The sequence below is a fragment of the Tenrec ecaudatus genome, chromosome 9 (assembly GCF_050624435.1).
Source record: "Tenrec ecaudatus isolate mTenEca1 chromosome 9, mTenEca1.hap1, whole genome shotgun sequence".
NCBI classification, from domain to species: domain Eukaryota; kingdom Metazoa; phylum Chordata; class Mammalia; order Afrosoricida; family Tenrecidae; genus Tenrec; species Tenrec ecaudatus.
Window position 1 is genome coordinate 103789718 of NC_134538.1, and position 14569 is coordinate 103804286.

A 14569-nucleotide genomic window follows, 5' to 3' on the forward strand; every position below is an offset into this window, starting at 1 on the left:
CCTCACAGGTGACCAGCAGTTTCCCTCCCCCAACATCCACAAGCCAGCATGATGACCAGAAAGATCAAAAGTCTGTCTTCATCTCCCCAGGCTGTTAAACCATTTGACTTACTGCCAGAGTCAATTCCCATCATAGGGACCATATAGGATAGACTGGAGCCACCCTGTGAGTTTCTCCAACTACCTTTCTGCGTGAGTAACAGCCTCATCTTTCTCCCTCCGAGGAGCCGGTAGTTTTGAACTGCTGTAACCCAAGCTGCCGCCCCGACTACTAAAGGGTCTTTGTATTCTCTCAAGATACTGAAGTAACTTCAATATCTTCTCACATATGATTAGTCTTCCAATACATTTATCACTTTTAAGGCATGTAAAAGCGGCTAAAATGTATGAAAGAAAATCATTCAAAATCAGAGATAAGGCTACAAGAGATATCGATGACTTAGCACCTTTCCCTTCTCTGTCATTAATCCTATTTCATGCAAGCAGCAATTAGGTTTGTTTACATTAAATCAACATACATGATAGTATTAATTATAAACAAGAATGAATGCGCTACTAACTTCATGCCAACAATGACCTCACCTACTGCCCGTGTACCCAGACAGAGTCAGGTTCTACAGCTTCAGGCCTACAGGGAACTCATACTAATAACTGGGCTTGAAAGGGAAAAAATGAAAAGCAGAAAATGAAGTACATCTCCAAAAGCAGTTCTTTACAACTATCATCTCTAGTCTCATAATCTAAGACATATAAAAGTCTCCATTCCTACCGACTCTCTGCTAGACACGGTTGGCAAAGGGGGTGGGTTCCCGTGAATGAGAGCCTTACAAGAGTGGGCCATCTCGGGGTCTTTATAGCGTGGCCACTCCAGAGAGGGTTTATGACACCTCCTACATCCCATCCCTCTTTCTGCTCTGCATTAGTCCACAATTTCCCTCAGTTCGCAGTCCTCCTGGGCTGCAGTCAGCTTCGTGCGCTCCTCAGAATGCTAAGGTCTACCTGCATAAGGTCTCTCTGATGGCTGGCTGCTCTGTAACCTCTGCTCCCAGGTGTGTGGGTGGATGTGCTTTAAGTAGCTTGTCTAACAGTGACATCTGTCTGGTATTCTTTCTTTTCTTTAGGCAAGTCCATTTCTATCTCTCGCCCTCCTTCTGTCACCCTACATGGGTGGCAACTGCTCCCCAGCACAAAGAGCACACTGCAGGCAGGAATGCTAAGAGGAGAAAAGAAATCACATGTCAGCGCCCCACTGGGATAGCGCAGCTACCAGGAACAATAATCAGAATCCTTTTTTTTGTACTAGTTCTCCCTAGAGCAGAACATATTGTAGCCCTTGGAAGTTAGGGAAAAGATACTGAGTAATGTTCCATGATGAATTGTTCTATATGTGTATGTCGGTGAGAGGACAATATGTCCTTTGTAAAAAATTCATTCTATTGGGGGCTCTCACAGCTCTTATGACAATCAATGAATTGTGTCAATCGTATCAATGCATATGTTGCCATCATCGTTTTCTTTCTACTGCAAGACAGGAAAATACTTCAGTAAAAATCAAGACTGTGTAAAGAGCATGTGTGGAATCAGAGGCTACCATTTTGTAAAAAGAAGACATATATCAAAACAGAGTCACTTTTCCTGCACAGATTCTCTTCTCCAATATACTCCCATTAATTATAATTTTAACTGCATTTTGACTCCATTTAGTCATCCACTTGACAAACATTTAATGAGTCCCAGGATGTGATTCTTTCCCATTTCAGAAAGTGGCAGCTCTGTCCTTCCGACAGGGCACAAACCTTTCGTTCATCTTTGACGCTTTTCCTTTCCCCCATTCTGTCATTCAGTCCATCAGCGGATCCTGTCTCTTTTATCTTCAAAAGCTACCTAGGGTACCAGTATGTCTGACCATTCCCTTTGTGACCAAGTTGATCCGGCACCCCCATCAGCCTCCTAACTTGTGTCTCTGGTCCCAGCCTTCCCCTCTCAGTTTACTGACAACACAGTAGCCAAAGCGATTCTGTTAAAACATGAGGCAGGCTGGTCACTGTTCTTCTCAGCCCTGAACTCCCATCCTGTTCAGAGTTAGAGCTAAACTTCACATCATCCCCTGTAAGAATTTTCTTTTCCTACTCTCTGTTTTGCTCCAGGCCTATTTAATATCCCTCAAAAATCCTGGCCATACGGCTATCAGTTGGAACAGTGTCTGGGGTCTTAAAGGCTTGTATTCAAACAAGCAATCGTCTAAGCGAGGGGTCCGCTAAGTCCACACGGAAGAAGCACAGCAGCTCATGTGATCCAAAGATGACACTAACAAGTTACAAATAAGACGAAGAGAAAAGTGCCAGGGCTTAAGTTGTGAACACCCAATTGGTAGAAGGCTATTGATGATAGAGGGGGTCCCAAACCCCCCAAACCCATTTGTAGAGTATCTAGTCAGATGAAGCTGCTGGAAGACCCTCTCTTGCAACAGGAAAGGGTCTTGAGCAGCTTTACTATCAGATACAATCATTGTAAACTTGATTATGCTGGATTGAACATGATACTCGGTCAATTGACCCCCCCTCTTGACCCAACCTGAATTTTTATTAGGCGCAAGTATCTTTTGCTTGTTCCATGACAAAAATTTCTTCCCTTGCTTTTTAAAAATTGATGGTGGTCTTTTTTTCTTACTCATTATTTCTGTTTTTATCTTATTATTATTTTGTCCCTGCCACTTTAATTTATGTTTGTTTTTTATTGTTTCTATTGGGTTTCCCAGTTGGTGAAGCACAGAAGGAGCAGATGCATAGAAATAATAACCGATGCAAGGGTCTATATGGGGTGTAGGGGTGGGGTGGGACCTAGGGAGGGTGAGGGGGTTGGGGAGCAAACAATGAATGCAGGAGTGGGAAGAAAGCACTAGAACTGATTGTGAATACACAACTCACTTGAAAAGAGATTTAACCATGGAAGTACATCCTATATCAAGAAAATCACACACACACACACACACACACACACACAAACCAACATGACCTATGGTTACCATAGGTGAAGGAGCAAGAGTTGTTGCATAAGGTGCATTGAGTTTTTGCCAGTGGTGGTAGAATGGTTTGAAAAAGGACATCAATAGTGGCTGTACAGCACAACAAGTATAACCAATGATACTTAATTATACAAGTAGAAGTTGTGGAACTGGAGAATGTTCTGTGGTGTATATTTTTGCCATGATTAGAAAAACACAATAATTAAATGAATAACAATGACTACAAGGATGATGAAAAATGGTCTAGAATTGAATGTGATGGCAATTGTACAACTCTTCTTGATATTATCGAATTGTATGACACATGGATAAAATTCTATAAAACAATTTTTTAAAAAATGAAGGGCATGCTTCTTCCTCAGGGGCTTTGTGCCTGCTGCTCCTCCCCCTGGAGTGTTCTTCCTGGAAGCCACATGGCTTGCTCCCTTGTTGTTTTTTCCCTTTGAATTTTTAAAAATCATTTTATTAGAGGCTCATACAATCCTTATCACAATCCATACATACATCAATTGTGTAAGCCACATTTGTAAATTCATTGCCCTCATCATTCTCAAAACATTTGCTCTCCACTTAAGCCCCTGGCATCAGCTCATTTTCCCCCTCCCTCCCCACTCTACCCTCCCTCCTGAACCCTTGATAATTTATAAATTATTATTTTGTCATATCTTACACTGTCGAACGTCTCCCTTCACCCATTTTTCTGTAGTCCGTCCCCCAGGGAGGAGGTGATATGTAGATCCCTGTAATTGGCCCCCCTTTCCACCCCACCTTTGCAACTCCCTCCCTTAGTTCATCAATGAAGGAAATGAATGGTAAGTGGGTGGAAGTGGTCCCTGTCTGGACAGAACATCACCCAGATAGGACAAGGATAGAACTGTGAACCTGGCAAATGAAGACGCTGCCACTCACTTTAGGAGCATCTGGAAAAGAAGGCAGAAGCAGGGCTTCTGAGACACATTTGTAGTGGGAAAAGATGAAAGAGGAACAAGAGAAAAGAGCCCTGAAAGGGTACTGCTCGCAGTCACGATGGGGGGGACTTTCCTTCCCAAGGACAACATTCCTCTTCCTCCTCCAAGGTCTCCCCAACGCCCGCCCGGAGTGCCGGACACCTCCAAGGCAAGGGGACACCAAGGACACCTCCAAGGCAAGGGGACACCTAAGGACACCTCCAAGGCAAGGGGACACCAAGGACACCTCCAAGGCAAGGGAACAGTTTATTTTTAATGTTCTGTATTTTTTTGTGTGTGTAAATGTTCTAGGAGGTATTTCTATATTCTAAGAGACTGCTAACTTTATATTAAAGTCCTAGAAAAGGAATTCATAAGTGTAATTTTTGGATCTCAGTACCAATTACTTGGTTTTCCGTGATTTTTATGGGAAAATATATATTTAGCTCTTGAACTTCTCAGTGTTTGAATACAAATTTGGAATGACTTGAGACTGACCACTGAGAGGTATCTTTTTTATGTGAGGGGATAGTGCAATTGGAGTTCATTGCAGCTTTCCAGTTGGATATTCTGAAATGATTGCTTAACAGTGTGCAACAAAAAAGGCCTAATTTGTGGCAGCTAGGTTTTGCCACCATGACAATGCAGCCATCTCAGTGCACCAGTTTTGGGGAACAAAAATCAAAACCCAGCATGCGTCTCTTGGCCCAAGTACCTGACTCACCTGACCTTGCTCCATGCGACTTCTTTTTGTATTTTCAAATGACATGAAAGGACAGCAATTTTATGATGTTGAAGAGGTGAAGAAAAAAACATGGGAGGTGCTGTCAGCCATCCAAATAGATGAGTTTGAAAAATGTTTCCAAGAATGGAATCACAGATTTGGCAAATGTATTAAGTATAATGGAGAATACTTTGAAGGTTCTAAAGTTGTTTTGGAAAGAAATTTAAATACATATCTTTGAAAGACATTTTTTTCCATTATGGGAGTACCTCCTGATGTGTATATTGTATGTGAATGTATGAAGTTGTATGTCAGAGCAACTCTACAGCACACTGGAAGACTGTCCAGATGGGTATCTGAGACGGCAAATCTTTTTTTTTCCCCAGCAGTTTTATTGGCAAGTAATTTACATGTCATAATTCAATAGTTCAATCATATCATGAGGAATTCTACAATCAATTTTTCATCTTTTCTCTTTCCCCATGGTTAAATCATGTTGAAGATTAGTTATTCAATCACAATCTAGCCTAGTACTCCCTCCCCACTCCCATCTTCATTAGTTACTCTTGAAATCCCTTTTTCCTCCATGTCTACCCCTCCCCTATTTCCTTATATCCCTTTATTTCCATTATTCTCAGAATACATCCACTCCTCCTGTGCTTCACAGCTGGGAGACTCAAAAGAAAACCATAAAAAACAAAACTGCACTAAGGTGGTAAGAGTAAAAGCGTGGTACTATACAAAGCACTAACAATGTGTAAGAAAGAAAAGACCCCCAACAATAATCAAAAAGCAGGGAAGAAATGTCTGTCATGGAAGCAGTAAGAGATACTTGCACCCAGAACATATTCAGGTCGAGTGTATGGGGTGGTCAACTGGCCAAGTGTCAAGTTCAATCCAGCACAATTAAGATTACAATGGTCCCTGCCTGATAGGAAAGCTGATGGAGACTCTTGGTTGTGGCTAGAGCGGATCTGCCAGTGGCTCGGTCTGACCAGATCCTCTGCAGATGGGTTTGGGGTTCTCACTCTTTCCCATAGCCCTCCACAAACTGGGCATTCATAATTTTTGCTCTGATGCGTTTCTCTTCACCATATTTGAGTTTTGTAATTGTTATCTTTGCATCACACAAGCTGGTATTGTTCTGTTGTGTGAACTTAGTTGACTCCTCACTTAGATGGCTGCTTGTTTGAATATAAGCCTTTAAAACCCTTGACACTATTAAGATTGATAGCCTGATACCATCTGCTTTCTTCACCGCACTTTGCTGTAGCACCCGTATCTTCAGTGACCGTTTCATGAAGGTGAGTATTGAGCAGGGCCACGATGTAAACACTGATTCTTCTTAAATTGGGGCAAGGATTTAGTGTGAGCCCAAACCCCAGTCCTGTATTTATGCCTTCATTTATTTATTTATTTAAATTAATTTGCTGTGATTTGGGAGCCAATGCATGGCATAGCATTCCAGAGTTCAGTCATGTCAAAGATAATTATACAATTTCTTGCATACTCATACATGTTTTTGAAAACATATTTTTCCTTCCTGGACTTCTTGACATCCTCTCCCTCGTCTCCACTACCCTTCTGTCACCCCTTCCCTTGTTATATTTTCTTTCCCTGTAGGTTCAACTTTCCTGGGGTTCATTTTTTTAAAAAATAATCAAACAAATAACATAGCTTCAAGAGGATGAGCCCCAAAGGGGACGCACCTCTGAGATACACTCTAAGGTAAACGGGCATAAGCAGACTCTAGCATGATGGCCATCACAGGGTTGCGTACTGGACGGTGTTTTACCGAGACCTTGTTTGTTCGCCGACCAACCACACCTTGGTACAGTGGTCTTCTTCTACCTCAGGCACCGTGCGTTACCCGGCTGAAGTCCTCAGGTTACCGGGGTGTCTGGCGCAGAGCCCAGTTCACCCAGTGGAGTTCCTAGTTAGGGTCTCACCACTGCAGCCTCTGGAGCATGCCCTGAACCCCTAAGATCAGGATTCCGTGTCTTAGGGATCTGCTGCACCTGTCCTGGGTTCCCGGGGTACCCTCAGACACTCTAGGTCAGCTCTGCCCTCCAGCTGCTAGTCACTAAAGACCCCCTCCCCACCCCGCATCTAGCAATCTCAAGCACACACCCAGTCTCTCATCCCCCACCCCACTTCCCGTCGTTGGTCAGTCCTCTCTCCCCTCCCCACAATAGACATGCACCTATGTTTGCCCAAACTTGACCATTCCCTCTCCCCCTCCTGTGTTGCCCCTCCCATCAGTAAGCCTCGACCCTCTAGCAGGACCGCCTCCTTCTCTGGGGAACTTCACCTGGCAACCATTCAACGGCAGCATCTGGCCAAGTGAGCCACCCCACACTTACTGGAGGGGATGAGTGTGGTTCATCGGCGCTGGGCCAGCTCTTTACTAGACCGGATGGATTCTATAAATCTTGACGGCACTAGAAGCTTCATCTTTCTTCTGGAGTGGCTCATGACTTCAAAGGGTTAGCAGTCCAACACATAGAAGTCCGCATCCCCCCAATGGCTTTGAGGGTTTGGGTTTTTTTTAGCTTTGTAGTGTCCTGTTGGTTGGGGGACACACAAGGTCTTGATACATGAACTCCCAGGATGCTGTATTGAAACACGTGCAGTCCCGGCAATCCTGTGACGGCCATCCTGATAGAGCCTGCTTAAGCTCATTTACATTAGTGCATCTCAGGGTGCATCGCCATTGGGGCTCACCCTCTTGAAGCTATGTGATTTATTTTATTATTTTTTGAGAAATGAAACCCAGGAAAATAGATATATTTTTCCAGGCTGTTAAAGTGAAAACAAAGCTAAACATATTCTTATAAAACTGGGTTTAAATTGAAAAGAAGTGTCTAAATTCTTATGGCTGTTGGGTGCCCTTGAGCCCACTCTAACTCACAGTTCCCTCTGTACAACAGAACAAAACTCTGCCAGGCCCTGTACTGCCCTCATGCCCGTGCTCCGTCTGAGGCCATTGTTGCAGCTATGTGTCAATCCATCTCCGTGAGGGTTTTCCTCTTTGTCATTGACACTCTACCAAGCATGGTGACCTTTTCCAACAACTGGACGCTTCTAATAACATGTCCAAAGGACACACGATCAAGTTCTCGATTCTGAAAAGCAATCTAGCTGCTTTTCTTCGAAGACATGTTTATTTATTCTGGTAGTCGATGGCACTTTCAAGGTTGTTTACCATCACCGTAATTCAAATGCAGCAATTCTTCGGTCATCTTCTTTATGAATTGTCCAACTTTCATATGCATATGTGGCGATACTATGGTTTGGGTCAAGTGCACTGTAGTCCTCAGAGTGACAAGACTTGAGAGAGGTTTTATTGCTTAAACATTGTTTGATCTCTTGATTCCATAAGCATTGATAGTGGATCCAGGCATGATGAAATCCTTGGCAACTTTAATCGCTTCTGTTTATCCTAATGTTATCTGATTGGCCCAGTTTCCTTTACAATGGATTGTTATCCCCACAGTGAATTGTTATCCACCTGGGAGTGCTTCAAACCCTCCTTGTTTCAGCAAGCGAGGTTGTGTCATCGATATATGGTTGGTTGTTATAAAGCCTTCCTTTGATCCTGGTGCCCAGTCCCTCTCGATTGAGTCCAGCTTCTCAGATGACGTGCTCAGCACACAGATAGCACACGTATGGTGAAAGGATACAACCCTGACACACCCTTCTCTTGATTGTAAACCATGTGGTGTATTCCTTGCTCTGTTCAAAGCCCTGCCTCTTGGTTCACAGACTCTCCATGAACACAGGGAAGTCTTCCGGAATATGCCATCTTTGTACTGCTATTCATAGTTTGTCATGGTTCACATAACATCCTTCTGGCAGTCTCCGCTGGTAAGCATCCTCCTGGTAGTCTCCGCCAGTAAGCATCCTCCTGGTAGTCTCCGCTGGTAAGCATCCTCCTGGTAGTCTCCGGCTGGTAAGCATCCTCCTGGTAGTCTCCGCTGGTAAGCATCCTCCTGGTAGTCTCCGCTGGTAAGCATCCTCCTGGTAGTCTCTGCTGGTAAGCATCCTCCTGGTAGTCTCCGCTGGTAAGCATCCTTCTGGCAGTCTCCGCTTGCAGCCAAGATCCTTCTGTCATATCCTTTTTTGGTACAGCTTGAATGTCTGGCAGCTCCCTGTCTATGTGCTACTGCAAAGCAAGCCTACAAGAAGTGCTCTCAGACACAGGATGTCTGCTTCCTGCCATTTGCAACCTATGCTAAGTGAGTTACTGACATGCTCTGGTTTCTTTTTTCCTCAAAACCAAACTCACTGCCAGAGTCAGTGACTCAGCAACCTCGTAGGACACATGAGAACTGTCCCTGTGCGTTTCCAAGATGGTAAGCTTTATGGAAGCAGCAAGCCTCCTCTTCCTACCTTGGAGAGGCTGATGGTTCGCAACTGCTGACCTGGTGCCCCAGGCATAACCCACTCGGGGTAAAATGTTACACCGTGAATTCCTTCCTTATCAGGACAGCCAGAAAGGGATCCTTTGGGGGACTAGTGGACTGAGAAAGGTACGGGTGCTGCTTCAGGGCGTTGTGTGGGTTGGCTGTTTGGAAAAGGCGGTGATTTCCAAGAGCACGCCTTCAACCTAGTCTAAGGTCTGAAGGATGGTTCTCGCAAGCGCGCACCGTGACTGGTCAGTGAAGAATCTGCTGACAGGCAGCGAGCCGCGCCAGGGCGGAGCCTCGGCGCCCCGACCGGCCCGGCGAAGTTAGGGATGGGGCGGAGTCCCAGCCCGAGGCCGCAAAAGTGAGAAGCGGGCGCCGCCCCTCTTGCACCCAGGCCTGGCCTGCCGCGGCTCCTGCACCATGGGGCGACTGCTGTCTCTGAGCCTGTTGGGGATCACGCTGGCGCTCCTGGGCGAGAAGTTCTTGGTTCTCAGGTAAGGGGGTGTTCTCTCCCGGGGTCCCTATGTGCGTGGTCCTGGCGACGCGCGATGCCGGCCGCCCCCCCCCCACCCTCCCTCCGTCCCCCTTGCCCTCTGGGCCAGCACGTTCCCAGGCTGGGTTGCTGGAGCTGTGGGACCAGCACTGGCCTTGGCACCGGCCGGGATAGCAGGGGATCCGTTCTGGGGACAGGGACCACGCAGGGGTGGGAAGAACTTTGGGTTGTCTCCGCTCACTAGCTGGTTGAATATCCTCACCCCACGCCCAGCTTTCGGTAAAACCAATCAGTTTGGATCCAACACTGAGACCTTTTGGAAACTTTCTAGAGCTCCCCCGCCCACCCGTGTGTGTGTGTGTGTGTGTGTGTGTGTGTGTGTGTGTGTGTGTGTGTTGTCTGGGTTGGCAGCGAATGCTTTGCAATGCTTTCAGGGCCAACCTGTGTTTTACCTGGAAAACAAAAGTATTACTCATGTGTCGACAGTTTAGTTCTAAAGGTTTATTGGTATTGCTCAAACTATCCACTGAACTAAAAACACGGTTCTCGATCCTTCAACCTCTGTTCCCCAATCCTGGGGCTGGAGATCAAAGACGCTTGAGACTGGACTCTGAGCTACTGTTCTTAAGTCACTTGCGTATTTAAATAGTCGCCTTGGAGCCTTGAAGTCAGAATGCCAAGCAGCATAACTACCTACTGCCATCGCTCCCATTTGGGTTTGAAGGGGGACGAAAAGAAACCACCACAGTCGTAGATACCATGTTTTTTAAGTTACCGATTCACATTATATAAGCCTCAGGAAAAATCATTCAGGAACTCTAGAGCTTCTAACGATGCATACAGCGTGCTCTCGCAGAACCAAAGGAAACCCAAACCCACTGCCCTGCCATCCTGTCCATGAGGACTCCTAGGAATCGAACCCAGGATTTTGGGGAGCAGACAGCCTCATCTTTCTCCCTTGTGAGTTTCAACCGCCCATCTTGCAGTCAGCTGCACAGCGCCTAACACCCCCCCCCTCCGCCGGGCTCATTTTACTGTATTAGGAACTAGAAATCGATAAAACCTGTGTGTATCCAGGACAGATACAAACAAACCCCTATAGTCTAGGCTGAAGTCGGCCTTGGAGGATGGGTGAAGCAACCTTGGAATGGAGGTGGCCATTCTGGGTGGAAAGTGCCGTGAGAGCAAAGGCAACCAGGTGCAACACTTGGGAGACTAGACTAGCCTAGACCTGCGGAGAGGCAGCATAAAGAGCCGTGTGAGCTGTCCGTCGCATAAGGAAAGGCCCTCAGATACGATGGACACATTTGCTAAATGGAACTATTGATATATTTTGTTTAAAATAGGATCCTGCTAGTTATGTTCTCTAGAGAAACACTTGGAACCTTCCAGGTAGAGTAGACCCGTGATTCTTCACATTGGGACCTGCTGGAGGACTGACGGATGATTTCACTCCAAGAGATTCTGATTCATAGGGTCATGGTAAGACCCAGGCGTTGGTAATTTTTGCATTTTTAAAAACATTTTATGTTTTTTTGTGAAGTGGGTGAAGGTTTACAGAGTGAGTCGATTTTCCATTCAACAATTCTTAAACAGTTTGTTTCATGTCATTGGTTGCAGTTCCCACCATGCAGCATTACTCTCCCCACTCCTTCCTTTTTTCTGGGTCCAATTTCTTCTTTTCTCACCCTGCGTGCCTGGACTTTGTCCTGGGCCAAATGCTGTCCTATTGCGCTCAGATGCTGATTGTTCTAAGGAATGCACTCCTCCTTGGGGTTATCGGTGGACCTTTCGACTGTCTGACAGTCTGACTGTCTGACTGTCTGACTGTGGAACCCTAGTTGTGTACTGCTTACACGGTCGGCTGCAATCCACGATACCAGCAGCGCAAAACCACCAGCCACTGCTCTGCAGAAAGACTGGGCTTTGTTCTCAAAACAGATACAGTCTCGGAAACTTAAGGGGCAGTTGTACCCTGTCCTATAGTGCTGCTATGAGTTTGCATGGACTCAATGGTAGTGAGTTGTTTTGTTTTGTTTATTGTTTGGCTGTTAAAATTAAGCCACTGAACATTAATAGTTTTCATTATTAAATACTTTTTTTATAATTCAAATGTGCAGTCAGGATCAATTCCAGCTCATATCAACACTGCTTAGGGTTTCTAAACGATAAATCCTTTTAAAAAACATTTTATTGGGGTCTCATACAACTCTTATCACAATCCATGCATACATCCATTGTGTAAAGCACATTTGTTGCCATCATCATTCTCAAAACATTTGCTTTCTACTTGAGCCTTTGGTATCAGCTCGTTTTTCCCCTCCCTCCCCCTCCTTCATGAACCATTAATAATTTAGAAATATTATCATTTTGTCCTATCTTACACTGTCTGGCGTCTTCCTTTACCCACTTTTCTGTTGTCTGTCCCCCCCCAGAGAGGAGGTTATATGTAGATCCTTGGAATCAGTTCCCCCTTTCTCCCCCACCTTCCCTCTACCCTCCCTGTATTGCCACTCTCACCACTGGTCCTGAAAGGATCATCTGTCCTGGATTCCCTGTGTTTCCAGTTCCTACCTGGACCAGTGTACATCCTCTGGTCTAGCCAGATTTGTAAGGTAGAATTGGAATCATGATAGTGGGCAGGAGGAAGCATTAATTACTAGAGGAAAGTTGTATGCTTGATAGTTGCTATACTGCACCCTGACTGGCTTGTCTCCTCCCCACGACCCTTCTATAAGGTGATGTACAGTTGCCTACAGATAGGCTTTGGGTTCCAACTCTATACTCCCACTCATTCACAATGATAAGATTTTTTTGTTCCTTGATGCCTAATACCTGATCCTTTTGACACCTCATGATCACCCAGGCTGCTGTGCTTCTTCCATGTGGGCTTGGCTGCTCTCAGCTACATGGCTGCTTGTTTAACTTCAAGCCTTTAAGACACCAGATGCTGGGCACCATCAGCTTTCTTCACCACATTTGCTTATGCACCCATTTGTCTTCAGTGATCGTGTTGGGAAGATGAGCATCATGGAATGCCAATTTAATAGAAGAAAGTATTCTTGGATTGAGGAAGTACTTGAGTGGAGGCCCAGTGTCCTTCCGCTACCTTAATACTAAACCTACACATATGTGCACATAGATCTATTTCCACATCCGCATATATAAATATATTTACGTATGTACATGTATTTATTTAGACCTCTATACATGCCCTTTTTCTCCTCACTCTTTCTCTATTTCCTTTTACTTTCCTCTTGTCCCACTATCATGCTCAGCCTTCACTTGGATTTCAGTAATTCCTCTTGGTTACATTACCCTTGATCAAGCCCTACCAGGCCTCCTACACCCTCCTCACCACCAATTTGGATCACTTGTTGTTCCCTTGTCCCTGGGTTTGTTAACACCACTACCTTTCTCCTACTCCCCCCTCTCCCATGTCCCCCCAGAACTGTCAGTCCCTTTGTTTTCTCCTCCTGGTGTGCTCCCTTCTTGATTTGCTCCATTTTGGGGGGTTCAGACTGCGCTGCTTCCCCACCATGTTATTCCTTTGGCAGCCACATAACAGTCCATCGCCTTGAAGGTTTCCTCTTTTTCACGGTTCCTCTACTTTACAGAACAGGATGTCGTCCTCTAGATCTGTCCGCATGATACGTCCAAAGTCTGCCAGACAAAGTCTTGCCATCCTTCCCTTTGAGGAGCACTCTGGCCTTCCTTCTTTCAATACAGACTGGTTTCTTCTTTCAGCCATATCCATGGCACTTTCAGTATTCTTCTCCAGCACCACAATTCAAATGCATGGATTCTACTTTGGTCTTCTTTATTCAGTGTCCAACTTTCACAGGCATGTGATGCAATTGAAAATACCCTGGCTTAAGGCAGGCACAGTTCTACCTTACTATTACTGAAACTTTTGCCCTGTTTCCAAACCCCTGTTGCTTGTTTGAATAGTGTCCAGTCCCTTAGCTTTTAAGTTGTACATGTCAACAGTCCATGTATTTGGTCTACAAAGCTGCCCAAACATATATGCTTTCCTTTTGTCAACAGTATTTTAAATGTTATACCTTTGGCTAAATCAATGACTTGGTCAATAGAATACCATATGCCCCAGGGGGATTGTCTATAATAGTCCCAATAAAATTATTCTGATGTTTCCAAAGAGAACCAGGGATATATATCTACCATAGATATATGAATCTATTTTGAGCTCCCATTTAAAAAGGACAGAGTATATTAGAAAGTAGACTAATACAAACGTAGTGAGGTTCAGATTTAATACAGTATCATTGGTTCTCCCTTTGACGCTTTTAAAATTTGTTCTACTTTTTTTATTCTGCTTTCTTTTCCATTGAGGTTTTTTGGTGTTCCTGTTGTTATTATTGTTGCAATTTTGTGGTGTTTTTCTTTATATGAAATACAGGATAGGCAAATCTTTAGAGACGTTAACTTGCTTAATAAATTATTTGGGTCAAGGCAGAGAAGATTGGATGAAAATGCAGAATAAATAATTATGGGTACAAGAATGAAGAAAATGTTCTAAAATGGATTAAGGTGATTTTGCACTACTCTTCTTAACACATTTAAACCATTGGGTTGTATGATATGTAAATTTATATGTCCATAAAATGATTAAAATGAGCACAATCAAACAAACAAATAAAATCCAGTTTTTAAGAAGTCTCAAAATGTGAAAAGTTGCATATATCAGACCAACGTACATGCCATGTCTTCTGTCTTCCTTTCTGTGTGTCGACACCAGAAAGTCCAGCGAGGAGTTAGTGCCGGACCCTGTCCTTGCAAGCCAGAACTGAGGCCAAAGACAAGCTGCCCTGTTCCCTCCCAGACTCCTGATTTCTGTGGGATAGTTTTCTGCTGTGGGAGCACAATTCCCCCCGCTTTTCACGCCTAGGTTCTAGTCCTTAGTTACTTAGTGAGGAGAGTACGGGGCCCAAACAGCCTCACAAAGTCTGC

The 14569-nt window shown here is 44.7% G+C and overlaps 1 protein-coding gene across 4 annotated transcripts in view; it reads left to right on the top strand.

The window, feature by feature from the left end:
• Nucleotides 1-9428: 9428 nt before the first annotated feature.
• Nucleotides 9429-14569, top strand: part of PON2 (paraoxonase 2) — a 39666-nt gene continuing 34525 nt past the window's right edge. The window contains exon 1 of one of the 4 annotated variants that reach the window (XM_075558390.1): nucleotides 9429-9599. In XM_075558390.1, the coding sequence (XP_075414505.1) occupies nucleotides 9526-9599 (74 nt within the window). In that variant the 5' untranslated portion in view covers nucleotides 9429-9525. The remainder of the gene's footprint in view (nucleotides 9600-14569) is intronic. The other 3 variants (XM_075558392.1, XM_075558391.1, XM_075558393.1) reach the window with 3 other exon arrangements.